Here is a 19523-nt window from a genome sequence, read left to right as displayed (position 1 = left end):
TTTAGACAGAGTCTAGGAGAAATAGCTGTACAGTTTTGTGGTGGTTTTTTTGGTTTGTTTGGGTTCTTTAAAGTATCACAAAGATGCATCCATCCCAGGACTTCTCACAGCCTGTAAAGATATCCCAAAACACCCACATCCATCTAGGTAATATTTCTAGCTGATTATATTGCCACCCTCACAACATCTGAATGCCTTGCACCCATTAATGATTATCTTCAAACAGTCCCATAAAGAATAAATTGGTATCTTTCTGTTATAGAGAGGAGTAAAAATTAGAGAAGCTGAACCCAAAGCAACAAAAATCAACAACAACAACAACAAAAAAAAAATCCGCCCAATCAACAAAAACAATGACCTAGATAAACCTCAGGAGGTTTAAATAAAAGATTCAATGACTCACCTAAAATATTACTACATACACAACTGGGCAGTGAAGCCAAAGTAATCGCTGTTCCCACCTGCCACATCTTTGCTGGTTGTCAGTCCCTTCACCAAGACAGATGAATGAGTCACAGCCCAAAATTTAGAGTCTTTCCATCATGCAAGAATTCTTATGTACATCAAGGAATTCAGTTCAGTCAAGTCCTTGGCTAATGACCTTGGATCTAGCAGAGACATTGTGAAACCATAGGCAAAGGTTTAAAAGGACCTCACACACAACCACTCTTCTGTGACTTGTCTCCATGGACAAGGCCATACCATTCTGCACCATATGGAAAATGCAGAGGTTGAGCTGGAAGTCTCCTTCAAGTGAAATTCTCGTCTTCAAACCTTTTCTGTTCCTATCAGCAAAACATTCACTACATTAAAAATTAATGTTTTTGTATGTGTCTTTCTTTTTTCTATGGAAACTGTTTTAAGACTCTGATCATGCCACAGCTTACTGGTGTGTGTAACTTGACACACAAGTCATAAAATTAGGCCTTTTTCTCAAGTTTTCAAGGAACTTAAATGGAGAGAAGCATTTATGACCCATGGCAGACCAGTGAGCCAATGAGCTAAGGAGAAGAAAAGTCAGCTTTAGAATAAATGAAGATTTCCAGACTTAAAAAAAAATACTATTAGAATTCTCAATCAATCAATTATATATTTTGATAAAAGTAAACCTAAATATTAAAACACATGCTTAATTTAATGCTCAAAGAAAAGAAAAAATGTCAGTAAAATGTAAATACCAAAGCCATAATTTGAATGGGCTACTAAATAGCTTAGAGTGTTCAAGAACTGAGAATAGGGAAATTATACTGCATCACAGCAATATAAAATACAAATGGTAAATACAAAATGCAGCTTCCTAACTGGTCATATAAAGGCAAAAGGATGGGGATTTTATCATGTTTGGCTAAAAATTAAAGAATGTGAAAAAATAAGAGAAATATGTGAATTTTAATTAAGTTGGAAAACATCGACTTTGATACAAAAGAAAGGATAAAACCAGTAGAGTTTTAAAACTTTAAATTATGACAGCAAGATTCTGGGAGCATAATCTATGTCCATCTGGAAAGCATCTATAACAGGACAATCCTACACTGGTAGAATTTATCACATCCATCAAATCAGAGTTCCTGTCTGACTCAATTTAATATGTCCTTGAAATAATGGAAGATCTGCAAGAAAGTCACACAACTGGATAGTAGTTAATTATTGAAGTGGAAAATGAAACCTACACTTCAGTTTGAAAACATTGACTAAGACTCTTAAAATGGGTAATTGTTCACTTCAATTAAAACATTTGTGTCTAACAAACGTCTGATTATGATGGCAGCAATGACATTTTAAAGTAAGCATTTTTCATGTATTTCAAGGTTGGTTTTTTTGTGCAGACTGAATTGCAAAGCAATTCAGCATAAGCAAATCTGTCAGTCTCTTTAAAACTGTAAGTTTTAATTGTTACTATATAGATTTGTAGATAAGTGTTAGTCTAGTAACCAAGCCCAGTTATGTTCAGACCTTTAACTCCTCTGAAATACAAAAGGGTAGAGCTGCTCCTTCCTACTTTTCAAATGGACTGTTGAATTATTTTTCCTTATTTGATCTCAGATTAAAAACATTCAGAAATACAAAGAGAATACACATATGCAAATGTTTTGAAAAATCAACTCTTTCCAATACAAGCAGTCAAAGAGACCTTACTGCTTTTCAGGAGTATAAGATTTCCTGGACAGTCCTGTAAAGTTAAAGACTGAAACTTCACACTAGCATTACAAAGTATATGTCTCCAAATCCTGGTGTAAGTTCTATTCTATATTTTAAGAGGAAGCATATAGGGACCATGCTTATTATAAAAGTTACTGGAGAATGTGGATGAATCAGTAAAACATCAAAACCAGTAATAGCTATAATAAGGCACCTTGTAAAAAGGAAATATTTAAATGCTATTACTTCAAATGAGAAAAAAAATTCTTGTTAAATTAGCATAGAGAACCATGAGAAAAATCAGCAAACAGAACTCATGTCCAGGGAAGAACTTTGCACAGAAAGAAGGCCACTCTTAACAAAGAATGCCTCCTAGAGCCTCAGCTACACAGTTGAAGAATTACATTTAAAACTCATTATTGTCAAGTACCAAGTGGAAATGTAAGAAAACCTATGATTTTTATATCCAGGCCTTTAAACTGTTTCATATTTATAGGTAGAAATAAGCCAAAATCACTCAAACTTTAGATTTTCCACAGAACCCTAAACTGAAAAAGAAGAAAATTAAATTATGATAAAAGCAGTCTAGCTGACATTACCTAGTGAAATACAGAATCTATTCCTATACTTTGGATATATATTATCTGCATTAACTAAAAAAGGGGATTATTTTCTTTTCCCAGCATGGTATCTAAACCAGATCTACAATAGATGTAAGTTACTATGAAGTGAATATTGTCTACTTCTAATACTTGAAAAGATTAAATTATGTTGAAAACGCTTTTTTCTTCATACTTTTGGGATTCTAGTTTTGTCCTTCAGTGAACTAAATACCTTTGTCTTTTATTAAGAACACTTTCTCCTTAAGTTGAGCAATTTGTCACCATTCAAGACTGTGCAGAACTGTTGAATAAGAGGCAAACAGGAGTAGATTAATTTAAACAACAAAGGAGAAAAATAGCCCCCACAACTTCAATCTCTAAATTCCATCCTCCTGAAAAAGCAGAAGTGACACATACAGATCACCCTCTTCAAAATCCCTCAAGTCTACCAGCAATGGATGCTGCAAGGAAATGGTGCCTGATCCCTTCTGTTGCCTGGCAGCTCCTCACAAGCACCGTGCAACATGTGCTGTGCTTCACCACTTTGTATTTAATGTGGTGCCAAAATTGGGCAAGCCCTGCTCCATTCCTTCTAACTCCAATAATGTGCTCCTGCCACTTACTTTGGATCAAACCTAATGAATTGGTTCAATTTAAAACTAACTCACATAAGCACTGAATTGCTTTCTTATGTAAAATCACTCCACTGACTTACTCTAAAGCCACAAAAGCTGCTAAATCTGAGACAAACAAGAAGGAAACATGCAAAAGGTAACAGAAAGAAAGAAAAAGAGAAAACGAGATTACCCCATTTAGCAACAGTTTGCAGTTCACTATGACAGTCAAAATACAAAGCTGCTGTCTCAGGAGGCAGCTCCACAATAGCTTAAGCTGCTCCAAACTGAGGCTGTTTTTCCACTGACCCTGGTGGAAGCTCCACCAGTGGAGCTAGTAGAGCTCCACTGTACTCCATTCTCCTGTCTGAGCAATTTGAAATGCCACAACAGGGTTTTGTTCTGTAAGCACTGCTTGCGGTACCCTCTGCTCTGGAAAAAAAAAGGATTTCTATTAGTGAAGAATGAAAGCTTGGATGCAGGGAAGCTTGGTCTTTAGAATATTTTAAAAGACAAAAATACTGTATGTTGCTTGCATATACAGATTACTTAAATGTACACACAGACCACTGGGAGGAGGTCAGTAAACTGCAAGTGGCAGCACTGCAGGGTTTGAGTGGTTTTGGTTATTATTTTTAACAGAATGGGTTTGCATCAGAAAACCCATTTTTTCTAAACATAAAAACTTTCATCCTTTGGTGAAAAAACAGAAAAACTCCTCTCATGTTTTAATGATTTCATGAGGATGATCTATATTGAATGCATCATATCTATGAATTTATTTTATTTCTGAATGAAAATACAACTTTAGCTCTATTGCCTAATGTGTAGCATGTAGTACTGTCCTTTATACTTCTTTAAAGTGGCTATAATCAAAAACAAAATACATTTGGAATTTTGATTCAGTAAGAATTCTCATTTCTTGTTAGTACCACTCGTTTTACAAACTCAGGCTTTCAAACTATAAACTTTTAAAAAAATCATAGAAAGAGTCTGAGATACAGGTATCCAGAAGTTCTGCTTTGGTCATGGTTTTTGATACCCCTATACCGAACAGATCAGATGTAGTACATCTTTATTCATACAGTCCACACATTTTTCAGGTTTACCTATAAAAAGTAGATGCTTAGCTACTAAATAGTAAAAATACCAGTAAATTAAAAAATATCTACTAACCAGATTCAAAAATATTATTTATATTTTAAAGAGTTACATTGCTGTTCATATTGGAACCACTGAAGTTCACCAATTTTCAGAGTTCTATAAATATCTAAATGATCAGGGCATGCAAATAAAAATAATATATAAGGACAGTGGAGAGAAAAACACTGGAAAATATATCAGTACTCTATAAATCACTATTTTTAGCTATTCAGTTATTTCAGATTTCTTGCATTACATTTAAAAATACTTCCTGAGAATAGGTGTCTCAATTCTTATGACACATATTTAACAAATCTATTCATGGAAATCTTCCATCTGTTCTGAAATGAATAAGAATGTTACTATAATTGTTTTAGATCTATATGAAGACAAATGACAGACCAACTGCTGTAATGGAATTTTTAATGAAATCTTCACATTTCTGGCTGACTGGGCACACTACTGTGATCTAAGGACTAACAGAAAAAGATGAAAATTCCTTAGATCTGTCCTCACTGTTCGGGCAGAATTATCCTGTCCTGTACCTATCTGTAAATGCTTACATTCAGAAAAGTCATCTGTTGCACACAGTAGATGATGTAGTCTCTTTCATAAATGCTTTATCTTCTCTACAACACCATGGCTGTATGTATTAATAGAATACTTAACAAAAGATAATCTGCCACTATAAGTATACTCTAACTTTAGAGTAGACTTTCTGACATAATCTGGTATATTATTCTGTATTTCACACAATTCTATTCATTTAAAGTATCCCTATTTAATGGAATCATGAAAGAAATCTCTATATTAGAAAACTGAAGCCTGATCCTCAAAAGAACTCCAGTTTGGCTACCTAAATTGCAAGATTTTGAGGAGTATTTAGCATTCTGTAGCTTACTGGAACAAATAGCTGACCTCAAACTTTTGCTACTGAAGTGAGCATGAGGAATTTCTTTTCACAAAACAAGCTTTAAAATTCTAATCACCAGGTCTAAACCTTTCTGAAAGATTAAAGCAGAAAAAAACCTCCACAAGTACTCACTCAACTGTGATTTGCCTAATTTTCCAATATTTTTAAAAATATTGATAAGAGTAGCATGTAAAAGAAGGGCTGAGGAGTGGAGACCTCTAGATTCCAAACTGAGTTTTGCCAAATAATCAGCAGCATACCCATGGCTAATATGATTAGGATGAGAAATTAGGCAGATATTGCAGTTCAAAATGTGTTCATTTTGTTCCTTTTTCCCTTAAAAAAAATCCAAACAAAAAACCTTCTAAGGAATGTTAGTCTAGTCTAGCCCCAATAGAACCAACAGCAAAATTTCCATTAATTGAACAGAATCTCATCCACTGTCTCAAACAGTAAAAGAAGTTGCTGCCCTTGTATAAGCAAAAATAAAAATGTGCCCATTCCTCAATGGACACAGCTTATACCTCACAGCTCATTGCGCTGGAAAACCTCATTGGCTAGGAGCTGATGCACACCTGCTTTTGTGCATTTTGTCCTCCTGGTGCCCAGGAAAGAGATGGGAGCAGTAGCATTGTAAGATGCAGACAAATTTACCTGAACTTCACAGACACACCCCCACAATATATAGGCTCACATTCCTTCAGAATATACAGATTAGTTTAGAACACTCTAACAACAATATAAATACAGCTAAGGATATCTCCATCCCTCCACACCTGTAACTTTTACAGCTATAAGCTGTAACAAAAGCAGAATCTACTCTGATGTAACACACAATGCTCTCACACTTTCCACTGTGAGTCTTCTCATGCAAGCCTGCTTTTCTGTAACAAGCTCAAATTTGCAGCCTGACCACTTGTGCTCAAAAGACAGCAGCAGTTTTCTTTAACTATAATACTTGAGTTCGGTCTTTCCACTCCAGTGTCTGCTGTCCCAGTGACCTCCATTTTTATTTCTTACTTTCCAAAAAAAAAATCCCAATGAGGATCTTCTTGAGAGGTTATGGAGTTTATCCCTCAGCTTCAAAGCCAAACTAACCATATTTAAACCACTCCTAATAGATGTTTCTCTAACCCATTAGTGAATGTTACCACTAGTGGAGATTGCAGTACCTCCCCAGGCATTCTCTTTTAGTGACTCATATTTAATTTTTTTTTTCCAAATGTAATTGTTTACTGCTGTAATTTATGCTCATGGTTTCTTGCATTCTTCATAGCAGACCTTGAGAAAATTTACTTTCTTCACATTTTACACTTTTGAACTCTTAACATAACAGATCTGTTTTGTACAGTCCTTTTAACCCCGACTTACCTAGGAAGAAGTGCACACAATTTCAGATAAGAAAACATAGCAAGACGAATATATTTAGAAAAAAAAAGTAGATCCTATTTTGGACCTACTATCTTTATATCTATGATCATATACAGTAAAACATTTTAACAATGGTCATTTATCATGTTCCTCAAGAGAACCAATAAAATGCAATGAATACACATCCTCTGATGTTGCACAGGTACAAAATGTATAGTTTGTTTACAAACTAATATTACTGAATGCAAAATGAAGCAACATTTTAAAAAAATATATTGGTAAAGGTCCAAAGTTTACATTTTCTAAAATATTAAGGTCATGTTTTATTTACAGACCAGCGTTTGAACAATTACTGGCATTTAAAGATAACTGCTTAACCTGATGAATACATGAATAAAACAAAGCTGTAAAAAAAAAAAACCTAGACCAAATAAAAACCCCTCAGTAACTGAAGTTCCATATAACAGTTCCAAAAACACTATTTTAAATTTCTATTTCGAAAAGCAAGATGTGATCTACCACACAGTAACTTATCAGAAACTGGTCTAACACTTTGATATGCTATAGTTATGGCAAGTGACCAATGTTACCAACCATGTGCCCAAGTGTGTTTTTTGCCCATTCCAACTTCAAATGAAGTTTTCACAACAGCTGTAGTATTTACAAATTTAAAATAAAGGGTCGATATACCTTTGGATTGCATTGCTGCTGTTACTGTGTCTTCTCTTGATGACCACAAGTAGCAGACTGCAATCCAAAGACCACTTATTTTCTTGACTCTGTGAGTTAACTATTGTTATCAGCATGTACCCCAGCTGGTTTTAAAAAAAATAGACTAAGCAACTGACTAATAGTGAACACTCACCCAGGATCAATTCTGACAGAACCCACTCACTGAAGTCCCCCTCTTGATGAGGGGTGGTGTGCCAAAAGGTGGAAGCTTTTAAACTCGAACAGGACCTATGAGCTGTATGATCAGCCGCGACACAAACCCCAGCTGAGCCTGCGGGCAGGTATGTGACACCCTTGGCTGCAGCTTCAGGAGCCTGGCAGTGACACCTGGTCACCTGCTCCTGCAGACACTCCTCTGCCTTCACTGTGCTAGGTTAGGTGACCTCAAGTTGCATAATAAAAAAAACATCTCAGGCTGTATTAGCTTTTACTGATTTTTACTGGGTTTGAGTAAGGAGCATGTCTCCTCCATGCTCCACCCTTTTTCCTTTGTGGCCCAGTCCCACCTCTGGGGCCCTGTATAAAAGTGAACATAAAAACAAATGAGGCAGACATTTTTGCCCACAGAAGGGACTGGTGAATGCCATGACACTTCTGCTTTGCCAGCCAGAATCCCCGTGAATAATGCAGTTTTTTCAAGAATGCAAGTAATTCATTAAAACTTGCCACCTTTATAAAAATAGGAGGATATCTGAGGGAATGGAATAAGAAGCAATTTCATTGTGATTACCATCCTCCTTTACACTCTGTTGTACCATCCTACATTAGGTGAAAAAAGGCAGAATTAAAAAGCTTAGGGATTCAGTGTATGCTTCTCATAAAAATTGTAGGTACAACGCCTAAGAGTTATGAAAACCAAATAATTTCTTTCCATGTTTGTGATTTTTGAGATCTCAGCATTTTCAAGCATAAGTCACTGATTCTCACTGATTGCAATGTTTACATCATATTCAGTATTCCACACTGGATAAAGGAAATTATCGGCCAGTGACGATCCCTGCTACAGAGAACTTGATCACATTCTCAAATTAAAGCAGTTATTAGTGCATTATACTGCTAGTGACAACAAAACTGTTTCACATTCTGAGAACACCCATCTCTGAAATGTTTTAACATACCTAACCAAGCGATGCTATGTATTCCTATGTAACATTCAAATCCTCTAAAAATATGCTTTCTTGAAAAGATTCTCAGTCTAAATGTATATCAACAACAGATTTTGCTCCATTTAATTTCTTATATTATTTCTGATAAAGTTCCTACTTTAGTTTTTAACTACAGGCTATAGTTTCTAATTGTTGCTCTGCTTCAGCAGCCATGGCTGCTGCCTGCAACTGTTCTGTTTCACTCTGGATGGAATTGGCTGCTGTAACTTGCTTTCTTTCACTGTGCATATTATTCTCGTGCCTTTTTAGGTCAGATGCCTTAGCAAATGCTTTAGTGCAGGAACTGCAGACAAAAGGTTTCTCTCCTCGGTGCCTTCTTTCGTGGTCTTTGAGGTGGGACTTGTGTTTGAAAGCTTTATCACACATATGGCATGCAAATGGCCTCTCATTACTGTGAACTCTTTCATGCTTTTTTAGATCTGGTGCACGAATAAAAGACTTCCCACACACTTCACAACTGTAAGGCTTGTAACCCGTGTGTATTTTCAAGTGTTCTTTCAAATGAGCCTGCGTGGTGAAGCCCTTCGTACACATTTCACAAACAAATGGTCTGTCTGCAGTGTGTAGTTTTTCATGTTTTCTCAAACGCGCTTCATCGGAAAAGGTCTTGCCACAAGCCTGACATACAATGTGTTCCCTGTGACCGTAAAGCAAGTACTCAAACTTCATATCCCCGGCTGCTGTGGTCCATCCTGGTGTCTGTTCATCTTTCACTTCACTTATGCCATCATTAAATGTGAGTGCCTGAGGGGTCTGAGATCCTAAGTCTTTAGATTCCGTTGTTTCCATAGGTTCTACTTCTTGGCCATAGCAGTTGACTTTTCTAACTTCTTCACTTCCCAATTCTTTCAGAATTGCCTCTTGCACTCTCAGAGTAGTGGTTGGTGATTTACCATCTTCCTGACTTGGGGGAGTGCCTTCTACTGTCACATCTGATGGACTGTCATCATGATCTCCAATCTCTTCCACCTCATCATCTTGGGTATCATTGGGTTCCCCAATAGAACGGTTCATTTTTAGACAGTACTTGCTCTTGGACTGTGTGTTTTCTTCAGGACTAGATACATCACGTTTTTGAGAGCAGAGTTTATCAAGAAACCGAATACCAAGGATCTGGCCTGAAGACATCATCAAGTTTACATCCTCTTTTTTAACAGAAATCTTTGCAGTATACATGTAATTGAGAACTTCCTCAAAAATATCAGAACGAAGAAAATCTATTTCTATTACTGATGAACTATCAACTTCAAGTTTTTTGAAAAGCTTTTTGAAGTAGGTACTGCAGGCAGCAAGCACGCACCTATGGGCTCTGAACTTAACATCTTCAACCACAATAGCAATGTCACAAAACTCTCCTTCCAAACGTTGTTCATTCAATGTTTTCAGGAACACAGTTTTGTGATCGTCGTCATTATATTTAATGGTTTCAGACATACTGATGAAAAACTCCTGTAAATTAACAGGAAATTTTTGTAACTTTTATAAAGCAGTCTAAGTCACAAAACCCCAAGAGATTAAGTAATTTCCATCATTTAAAAAAACCCAACTTTTTTTTTTGCATAAAATGACCACAAAAAGCCTGTTAGACTGTAAAAGTATTACTCTGTAACTGATTTTAAAATTGTGAATGTATAAAGGTCTTTCTTATGTTACACAATTTACAACTGTTCAAATCTTCATTACAAAATTGAAAACTTACTCTTTAAAACTCCAATTCTCATTAAATGTATTATGCAACTCATAAGCCATTATTACAGCTAAAGGAAATGTTAACACTAAAAATGTGTAGGAAATACTCTAAATAAGTCAGCACGATAAACTAAATTTGAAATATCAAATATAAGCCTTACCATGAACAATGCGGGAAGTTTTCTAAGCAAATGATTATTAAATTAATCTCAGAATGGGCCACCTTCAGCCTGAAAGATGAGAAGATAATAACATTTCAATACGTGATAATATTGATTCCAAAAATTATTTTGAGTGTTAAAAGACAGCATTTTCAATTATTTAAAATTAGATAAAATACATTGTTGAAATACCCAGTTATTTTCTCAATGACACTACAGACAACTGTAGAGGACAACTCCATGTGTTTATTTTCCTATGCCTACTGCACTTCCCTGGTTCCACTTTCCTGCTACTTAACTTTGCACTAAATCTAAAGGTCTGGAAAACCTCGCTGGGAATCACCACAATTAAGGCAGTAACCAACCCATCAAGAAGCTGATCAGTCTTCTGCTGAACCAGAGAGCTGAGCCAGCCTAGCAGAGGGTCTGGCAAGCATACCAAACATCCCAAAGGACAGCAAACCAGGGACAGGGATGGATGCACACCCAGGACCAGGAAAAGGGACAAGTATACCAGATTTCCAAACTATGGAGATACCAGAAGACAAAAGGATAATGCAAGACACATAATTTCAAATTATTTAATCCCAACTGACATCTACTTGCGCCAAAGTAGGAAATGCAGTGGAGATAATTTAATACTTTGGAACAAATCCAGTGCCACCTGGCACAGATCTCCTGGGAATTTCTTCCCTAAATTCTAATTTATCTGTAACCATATATGAAACAGAAGCAGATGACAGGTATGATGACAGGTTTGCAACTCTTGGTGCTGCGTGTTTCACATGATATGAGAACACCTGACTGCAGGTCTGGCACCTCTGCTAAAGTGTCCCCGGCTACACAGAAAAATTAAAATTAAAAAAAGGGGAAAAAGGACAGACAAAATTCTTTTCTTAGTCCCAAATAATCAAATTTTAAGATAGCTAGATAGTAAGTCCGTAAATATTTGAAATATACAAAAGGGAATGAAACCAGAAAGCAATATTGTATATATATTTATGGGCCGTCTGGTTCTGCTGGCCCAGGAAAATGTATCGGTCCAGCATTGAAGATGGTAGGGCAAACAACTATTTAAATGGGATCTTTTTCGAGTTCTTTGCAAGATGGGAAAAGCTTTCTTCTTAAGCAAGCATCAAAATGTCACTGGCAATAATCTAGCAGCAATTGCACCGTCCTGTTAAACAGTATGCGGTTTTGCTGCAATTCTGTCGACACTGAGAATGAATTATAGAAGAAATTGGCTGAAAACAGGGCTGCGGAGTATACAGGGGTGTGCAACTGGCAGAGAACAGTTAGTCCTTTGCGAATGGAGCGGGTCAGGCACTCGCCCAGAGCGTTTCTAGCTCTGGTTACTTATTCCACTGGGCAATTCAGATTTATTCCTCCACACGCTTTTCACACGGCCGCTACCTCCGCAAGGGCCGCACGGAGGTGTTTGCGGGGCTGCGGCTGCTCGGGACGCGCTCGGTGCCTCTCCGCGCCGGCTCTCGCGGCCGCCGTGCCCGTGACCACGGAGGCGCACGCCCGCTCCACGCACCCGCGGGCGCGGCGCAGGCGGGTTCCCGGCGGGGACCGGCCCGGCCCCTGCCGCGCCGCCCGCGCTCCCGGCCGGGCGTCGGGGGCGCCCGCGAGCGCCAGGCGGAGGCTCTCCGGAGCGAGCCCGGCGCTCCCGCCGCGTCGCCTCACGGGGCTGCGCGGGGACGGCGCCCCGCTCCCTCCTTCCGTCCGTCTGTCCGTCCGTCCGTGCCTCCCTCCCTCTCTCCCTCCCCCGCTCCAACGGTTCTCGCGCGGCTCCCGCCGCCTGGACGCGGCCGCGCGCCCCCTTTGTTGCGGCGGCCACCGCCGCCGCGCGGGACCCGCGCGCCCCAGCGTGCGCATCCGCCGCTGGACGCGTCCTCTTCCTTCTCCTCCCCCTCCCGCTGGCCCTCCCCTCGCCCGCGGGAGGCAGGCGCGCGGCGGCGCCGGGGCTGCTGGCGGCGGGCGCGCCCGCGGCAGCGCCATCTCACCCAGCGCGCGCTGCCGGGGCTGTAACGGCGGCGGCGAGCGGGGGAGGGACGGCAGGGGGAGGGGGGGAGGAAGAGGGAGGGGGCGTGCGAGGGAGAGCGCGCGCGCGCGCAGCGCAACGGCGGCCGGGCCGCGGCGCGGGAGGCGCGGGGGAGGAGGGGGGAGAGGGCTCGCGCTTACCTGCCGCCCGCCCGCGCGCGCGGAGCCGCGCTTCCCGGGGGGCGCGGGGGGGCCGCCGCTGCCACTGCCGCCGCGCGGGAGGGGGACGGGGACAGGGACGGGAAGGAGGGAGGGAGGGAATGGGGGGGGAATTTGGGGAGGGGGTCTTGGGGGGGGGGGCCCTGCGCGCGTCTCTCCGGCCGTCACTGCCGCCTCCTGCACGAGCACTCCAGTGCGCGCGCGCGCGCGCTCGGGGAGGGGGGGCGCGGGGGGTGCGTGCATGCGCGGTGCGAGAGGAGGGCGCGCCTGTGCCCGGGGAGCGCGGAGGAGGAGGAGGAGGAGGCTGGGGCGGCGGGGAGGGGGGAGCAGCGGGGCCTGCGGCGCGCCAGTTCCCATCGCCCTCCCCCCGCTCCGGGGGACGCGCGGCTCGGGCCGCGGGGGCGCGCGGGCCGCGGCCGTTCCCGCCGCGCCTGCGCCCGCCGCGTGTGCGAGCCCGGGGCGCGGGCACGGCCTCCCCCCGCCAGGCGGCGCACGGCGGCGAGCGCGGCGCGGGCTCGGCCCCGAGCCGGGCGCGGCGGGACCCGCGCGGCCGTTGGGCGGCGCTCGGGGGCGCGCCCGCGCGTGTCCGCGGAGGGGCGGCGGCAGCGCTCGGTGCGGGAGCGATGCTGCCCCTGGTGTGTCCCTTGGCCGCCACCGAGAGCGGAACGGCTCTGCCCACCCACACCCGCCCGCGCTCCCTGGTGCCAGTACTCGGGGGGTTGGATTTTAAAAGGCATAATACGATCGCTAGGAAGGAATAAAGGCTTTTGTTGCACTGCTCATCTCCCACCTCCGGTTTTCTTTCCAAAAAGCATCTCATGAGATACTGCTCTGATTGCACAGCTTTCACTGGAATCAGTTGTACATGAATAAAACTTTACAGTGCTGCTGCTAGTGTGAAATGCAGCATGTCTGCTTGGGAAAAAAATCGGTAAGTACTTGTGTTGGAAAGTACAGCAAATTAAAGTCACTGGAATAGTGGAGTCATCTCCTGGGAGCAACAAATTGACCTTTTTCATTGGGTTGATAACTCCTTTGGCTTCCTGGGCTATTTTCTGAGAGGTTTTCTGTGTAATGCACTGACATATGTACTGGGTTTTGGTCCAGCTGGATCGCTTTGTTTTGCTGTGTTTTTTAAATGATTTTTTTCCCACACCCTATTAAATATAATGAAATTAAGTCCCTATTTTGCCTGGTTTGTTTTTGTAGTAACATTGGTAATTTACATCAAAAGGCAGAATTAACCATCTTAAATAAGACAAGGAGTAATGGGTTCAAACAGAGGAGATATTTGGGTTGAATATAGGGAAGACATTTTTCCTTGTGAGGGTGGTGAGGCATTGAAACAGGTTGCCCAGAGAAGCTGTGGATGCCCCATTCCTTGAAGTGTTCAAGGCCAGGTTGAATGTGGCTCTGAGCAACCTGGTCCAGTGGAAAGTGTCCCTGCCCATGGCAAGGGGGTTGGAGCTGGATGATCTTTAAGTTCCCTTCCAACCCAAACCATTTGATGATTGCATGAAGGCTTTGAAGTATTTCTGAATCCTGTAAAAGACCACTCCACTTTGGAAAGAGCTTTCCTTTTACAATTTCACAATGTGCTATTTCTTTCTTTGACAGTGTCCCGAACACTCCTGCAATAGCCTTATTGCTCCTGAGAAACACATAGCTGCTGGTTTACCTCACTGACCAGCAAATGACGCCACTTCATTTCATTGGCCCTTTCTTCCTGCTCTGTCTGTGGCTGACAGTGTGGATATGCCTAGCTTTTAGGACCAGGTTCTGCTCTGAGTAATCAGAATTAAACTTGTCATGGAAAAAAGGTTACAAAAGTTACAGCTATCCGTTTTTTCTCTTTGCTTTTCTGTATCTGAGGCTGCTGCTGAATGTGTGTTTCTGTGTGCTTCAAATTGTATCATTAGTAGCTCCCACTGAGATACTAAAATAGGGGCAGCATATGTTCAATATCCAGATTCAGTAACTATGGATTGTGGAGAATAATAAAAAAAAATAAAAATCTTTGTTACTATCTAACTGTGTGTGGTGGGTTGACTCTGGCTGGATGCCTGGAGCCCACCAAAGCCAGGGTCAGGTGAGCAGAGGAGAGAAGGTCTGTTGGAAGGCACATGTATTGAGATATAAGGGCAGGGGGAGGTCACTCACCAATTACTGCTACAGGCAAAACAGTCTCCACTTGAGGAAATAATTTTCATTTATTACCAGTCAAATCCAAGTACAGAAATAAAAGCTGAATCTTAAAACCTCCTTCCTCCACCTCTCCTTTGTCCCCAGGCTTAACTTCATTCCCAATTTCTCTCCTCTCTTCTTCTTTCTCCCTGCCAGCTGCTGAGGGGAATGGGGGCTGGGGTCAGTTCACACATTGTCTCTGCTGCTTATTCCTTCTCAGGGAGAGAACTCCTCAAACTCTTTCCCCGTTTCAGCATGGGATCCCTTCCACAGGTGACAGGCCTCAATAAACTTCAGCATGCTCCCCATGAGCTGCAGTTCTTCACAAACTGCTCCAGCGTGGGATCCCTTCCATGGGATGCAGTCATTTAGGTACAGATGGCTCCAGTGTGGGTCCCTTACAGGGTCACAAGTCCTGTCAGCAGACGTGCTCCAGTGTGGGCTCCTCTCTCCATGGGTCTACAAGTGCCAAAAGGCTGATCAAGTGAGGGTTTCCCACAGGGTCACAGCTTCATTTAGGATTCTTCCAGCTCCAGCTGGGGGTTCTCCATGGGCTGCAGGTGAATATTTGCTGCACCATGAACCTCCTTGGGCTGCAGGGCAGCCAACTGCCTCACCACGGGCTGCCCAACAGGGGAAATCTCTGCTTCAGTGCTGAGCACCTCCTTCCCCTTCTTCTTCACCTACCTTGTTTGCACAGCTGCTTCCTTCATGTATTCTCCCTCCTGTCTCTCTGTTGCACAGGTTTTGCCCTCACTTCTTAACTATGTTATCCTAGTGGCACTACCTCCCTCAGTGATGGGCTCAGCCTTGGCCAGCAGCAAATCTGTCTTGGATTCTTCTGGCATTGGTTCTGTCAGACACAGGGGAAGCTTCCAGTGCTTTTCACAGAAGTTACCTCTGTTTTCCTCCCGACTACCAAAAGGTTGTCACACAAATCCAGTAGAGTGTGTAATATTTTTCATTACATATGAATGTTGCACTAGGTTTTGGAAACAAGAGACAAAATGTAAATGCCACAAAAATTCTGGATGAAAAGACCTGGGATTGAAAATATGTATTATTGAAGGTGAAGCATAAGAATGAAACCCAACATGTCTCCACTAGCTTGTCTGTGGGCTAATATGTGTAATTATGTCAGTTGCCAAAATCATGTATTTTTTTCAATTTACTGGAAAATACCATCCTGCAAAAAAAAGTGTTTGAATCACGTATCAACTGAAACACTCTTCCTATTAAATTATCCTTTACCCAGCTAGCACAGATTAACATTTAAGCTTTGAAATAATTCTGCTGTTTTCCTATCTGATGAACTAGACTGTAGATGCTGTGGATATGTTGGACCAAACGGCTGTTTCCAGACTGTTTGGATTGCAGGGATATCTGTAAGGGAAAAGAGTCCTTTGTAGGATGTTCTTGTTCTGTTTAGAAAATTGTGTAACAGGAGGGAAGAATGACAAGTGCCACTTCATGTAACCATGCATGAGGCTTTAGAGATGGCATGCAGGGAAGACTGAAGCTTCCATCTAACACTTTCTAAGTGATGACTGGTGTAAAATATGTATTAAGTGTAGATTTCTGTGTGTTTGAAATGGTTAGGTTTATGTCTGTGTAAGTTCCAAATGACAATAGAAACATCATGATATTATGGTCATTTTCACGTGTTGAGATTATATCTTGGTCTTGCAGAATTGACCATCATACAAGGACACAGATTTTCCATGGGTCAGATTTCTTGTCAGGCTGAGTGCACAAAAGAAGGTGAAGATAAAAATCATCCAGTATTTGTGAAAGGGAATCATAGACCCTGTTAGTACATTTCTGTGTGTCAGCAAGGACAGCAAACCCTCCTGAGAGTGTAAGTGAATGTGTTAGGACAGAGGAGGGAAGTCGGGGAGCAGATGCTCCTTGCAGTGTGTGTTTCCCATAGCAACCTGGCAAATTTCCCGGCAGAAATTTGCGTGTGAGTTAGTCATGTTTTCGCATCACTTACTCGTGCCTGTATTTTCAAGTATCCTCATGAAAGAGGAAATAGTAGAGACAACTGGGGAGGAGCAGAGCATAGATGATGGAGGCTGGTGGCACAGCCCCTGGCTAAGCTGTACAAATGGGTGGTGAGAGGCCACGCCACCCTCCAAATGACTGAACAGCACTTGGAGCTTGCAGTTTGCACCAATGCCTGAAGGGACACAAGTCCTGTCAAGAGAACCTGATCTGTAAAATCTTATTTAGTACTGTTGTATTCTAAGTAGATGAGAATTTTGATGATATGCTTTTCTTACCAATTAATGCTACTACTACTGCTGTGGTGTGTTTATCTACAGTCATGTATAGTAATGCCTAGAGACAGATGATTGTGAAGAATTGTAGAAAATAAAAAGTTGTGGCTGTGTGAACATGGCATTTCACACTCTGTGCATGCACGAGTCATCCCACAATCTAGTCATTGCATAATTACACACACCCTATTACTGTTCCTGTTAATATCCTCTCTGTCTCCATGTCCCTTCCTTATTCCCCCTACCCCTTTTAGGGTATATTTTTTTTCATGTTTTGGGGTTTGGACTCTATTTCTTCAATATTTTTATCTATTTCTCCCCTATATCTCTCTCATCCTTCTATTTTTCCCTTTTTTTTTTTTCTCCTTCACTGACACTTACCTTACTCTTGGCCCAATTCCTTGATTTTGCTGATACCCTTATTTGATTAGAACCATGTGGACAGTGAGTGAAGAAGGATCAATGCCACTTTCCAATGCCAAGTGCCAGAAGCATATAATGAAATTTCACTTTTTCTTCCTTCCCCATGGTGTTCTCTCTGTGTTTCCTTACTTTTGTGCCCTTGTCTTCTTACCTGATTCCTTCCTTCCTGATTCAGTTGTGATCCTGCATTCTGGTGCTGAAGCTAAGAAATGCTACAGGTAGAGACTTTAGGGAATAGCAGTGTCCACTGTTATTCACAGCATTCAATGGAAAGAGAGCACTGAGCAGATGTGAGAGGTCCCAGAGAAGAAGGAAGGAGGGGGATATATTGATATCTATATATATTATCATCCTAGGTAAAGATGATATCAAATGGATAAAAGCTTAAAATTACACATTTGTTTTTAACCTAGGTATTTCTTGACCTTTAAGGGTGTAGTATGTAAGAAAAATAGAAAGCTTTTTGGTGAATTACTTGGTGAGAGCTGTATCTGTGCTTGATTCTTGCTAGTACTGCAGACCTGCCAGCAGTATAACATACTGTTAAGAAACAGCTGGTCCACAAATGTGTAACAGCTTCCTCATGCCTGATCTATCAAAAAAGAACAAATTTCTCACTCACAGATCAGGTGCATTTTTGATTTACAGAGTACATATAGAACTTGGTCCTACATAGTGGTTTCAGCCATGTTTCATGTTTCTGTCAGTGTGCAGTTAATAAAAGAGACTGCCATTCTGTGAATTATTTATGCGCTGTCCAGTTTGTTTGTGTAAGTAGGGCACACAAATTTTTTTGGATGAATTATCTGCTGGCATGAGAATGAGCAGAGCAATTTAACTCTTTTTTGAGCTAGAGTTGTGGTTACCAAGATATCATGGATCTCATAATGGATATGCAAAAATTATTTTTATTCACATTTGAATTTTAATGATAGAATCATTTAGGGTGGAAAAAGCCTCTAAGATCATTGAGTCCTATTTTTAAGCCATCATGGCCAAGTATACCACTAAACCATGTCTCTAATGTCACACCTACATGTCTTTTAAATACATTCAGGATGGTGATTCAACAAGTTCCCTGGGCAACCTGGTCCAATACTTGACGACCCTTTTACTGAAGACATTTTTCCTAATGGTAGAATCATTTGGACATGGCATAGTCTGCATTTTCTGAAAGGAGCAAAGCTTGCCAAATGCAAACAAGTGTTATTTACTGTGATGTATTTATTTTGTAAAAAACCCAGGCTTTTATCTTGTGTTTGAATATTGGAAACTGTTCCTCATAATTATGGATAGACTATAATTGAAAAATCAGTTTTCTCACAGCTACAGCCCTCAGTCCCCTCCAACCTTATTCTTTGTCAACCTCATGTTTTTTAAAACAGTTAGATGTTTATTGTTTAGAGCAAGAACAACCCATTTAATTCCCCATTGCTATATTTGTTAGTCAATTATCTGTAAAAAACCTAAAATCAATATAGAGTATGATAGTTTCACATCACTGGATGACCAGTATTCCTGCATTCATAAACTTCACACAAAATGCCATTAGTAGAGAGGCATCAGGCTCCCCCTAAAAGACAGCTTTTCCTGCTTCTAGGTGGTACAGCTGCTTGCTTCACTAGCTCATTGCAGGCACTTATCTGCTGACATTTTCCCGAGCAGCTGAGCATATTTTGGCATTGATATCTGTAAAGAGAGGTGGAAAGTTTCGTTGCAGTGAACAAGCTCTGTGGCTTTATGTGTGACGGTTTATGCGCAGCCTATTGGGTTTGCTGCACATTTGCTAATGACCACAGACTTTCACGTTTTAAATGTGCGAGTTTTGGAATGGAGAGCACTTCTGCTACTGTAGTTTGTACATTTTAAGCCTTTTTCAGCACCTTTCTCCAAGGAGATCAG

At 41.4% G+C, this 19523-nt stretch overlaps 1 protein-coding gene across 3 annotated transcripts; it reads right to left on the bottom strand.

Annotated features, from left to right (window-relative positions):
- Window positions 1-6833: 6833 nt before the first annotated feature.
- On the bottom strand, window positions 6834-12858 carry ZBTB14 (zinc finger and BTB domain containing 14). 3 transcript variants are annotated; one of them, XM_074548957.1, is made up of 3 exons: window positions 12718-12858; window positions 10531-10599; window positions 6834-10129 (listed from the first exon to the last, which is right to left on the bottom strand). In XM_074548957.1, the coding sequence occupies exons 2-3, from the start codon at window positions 10531-10533 to the stop codon at window positions 8786-8788; spliced, it is 1347 nt and encodes a 448-aa protein (XP_074405058.1). In that variant the 5' UTR covers window positions 10534-10599; window positions 12718-12858; the 3' UTR covers window positions 6834-8785. The 3 variants fall into 3 exon arrangements, with proteins under 3 accessions (XP_074405058.1, XP_074405066.1, XP_074405074.1); XM_074548965.1 differs by lacking the exon at window positions 12718-12858 and adding an exon at window positions 12540-12584; XM_074548973.1 differs by lacking the exon at window positions 12718-12858 and adding an exon at window positions 11944-12194.
- Window positions 12859-19523: the final 6665 nt, after the last annotated feature.

Source organism: Zonotrichia albicollis, chromosome 1 (genome assembly GCF_047830755.1).
Source record: "Zonotrichia albicollis isolate bZonAlb1 chromosome 1, bZonAlb1.hap1, whole genome shotgun sequence".
NCBI lineage: Eukaryota > Metazoa > Chordata > Aves > Passeriformes > Passerellidae > Zonotrichia > Zonotrichia albicollis.
The sequence above is the reverse complement of the archived record's forward strand: the minus strand, read 5'-3'. Positions and strand labels throughout refer to the sequence as shown.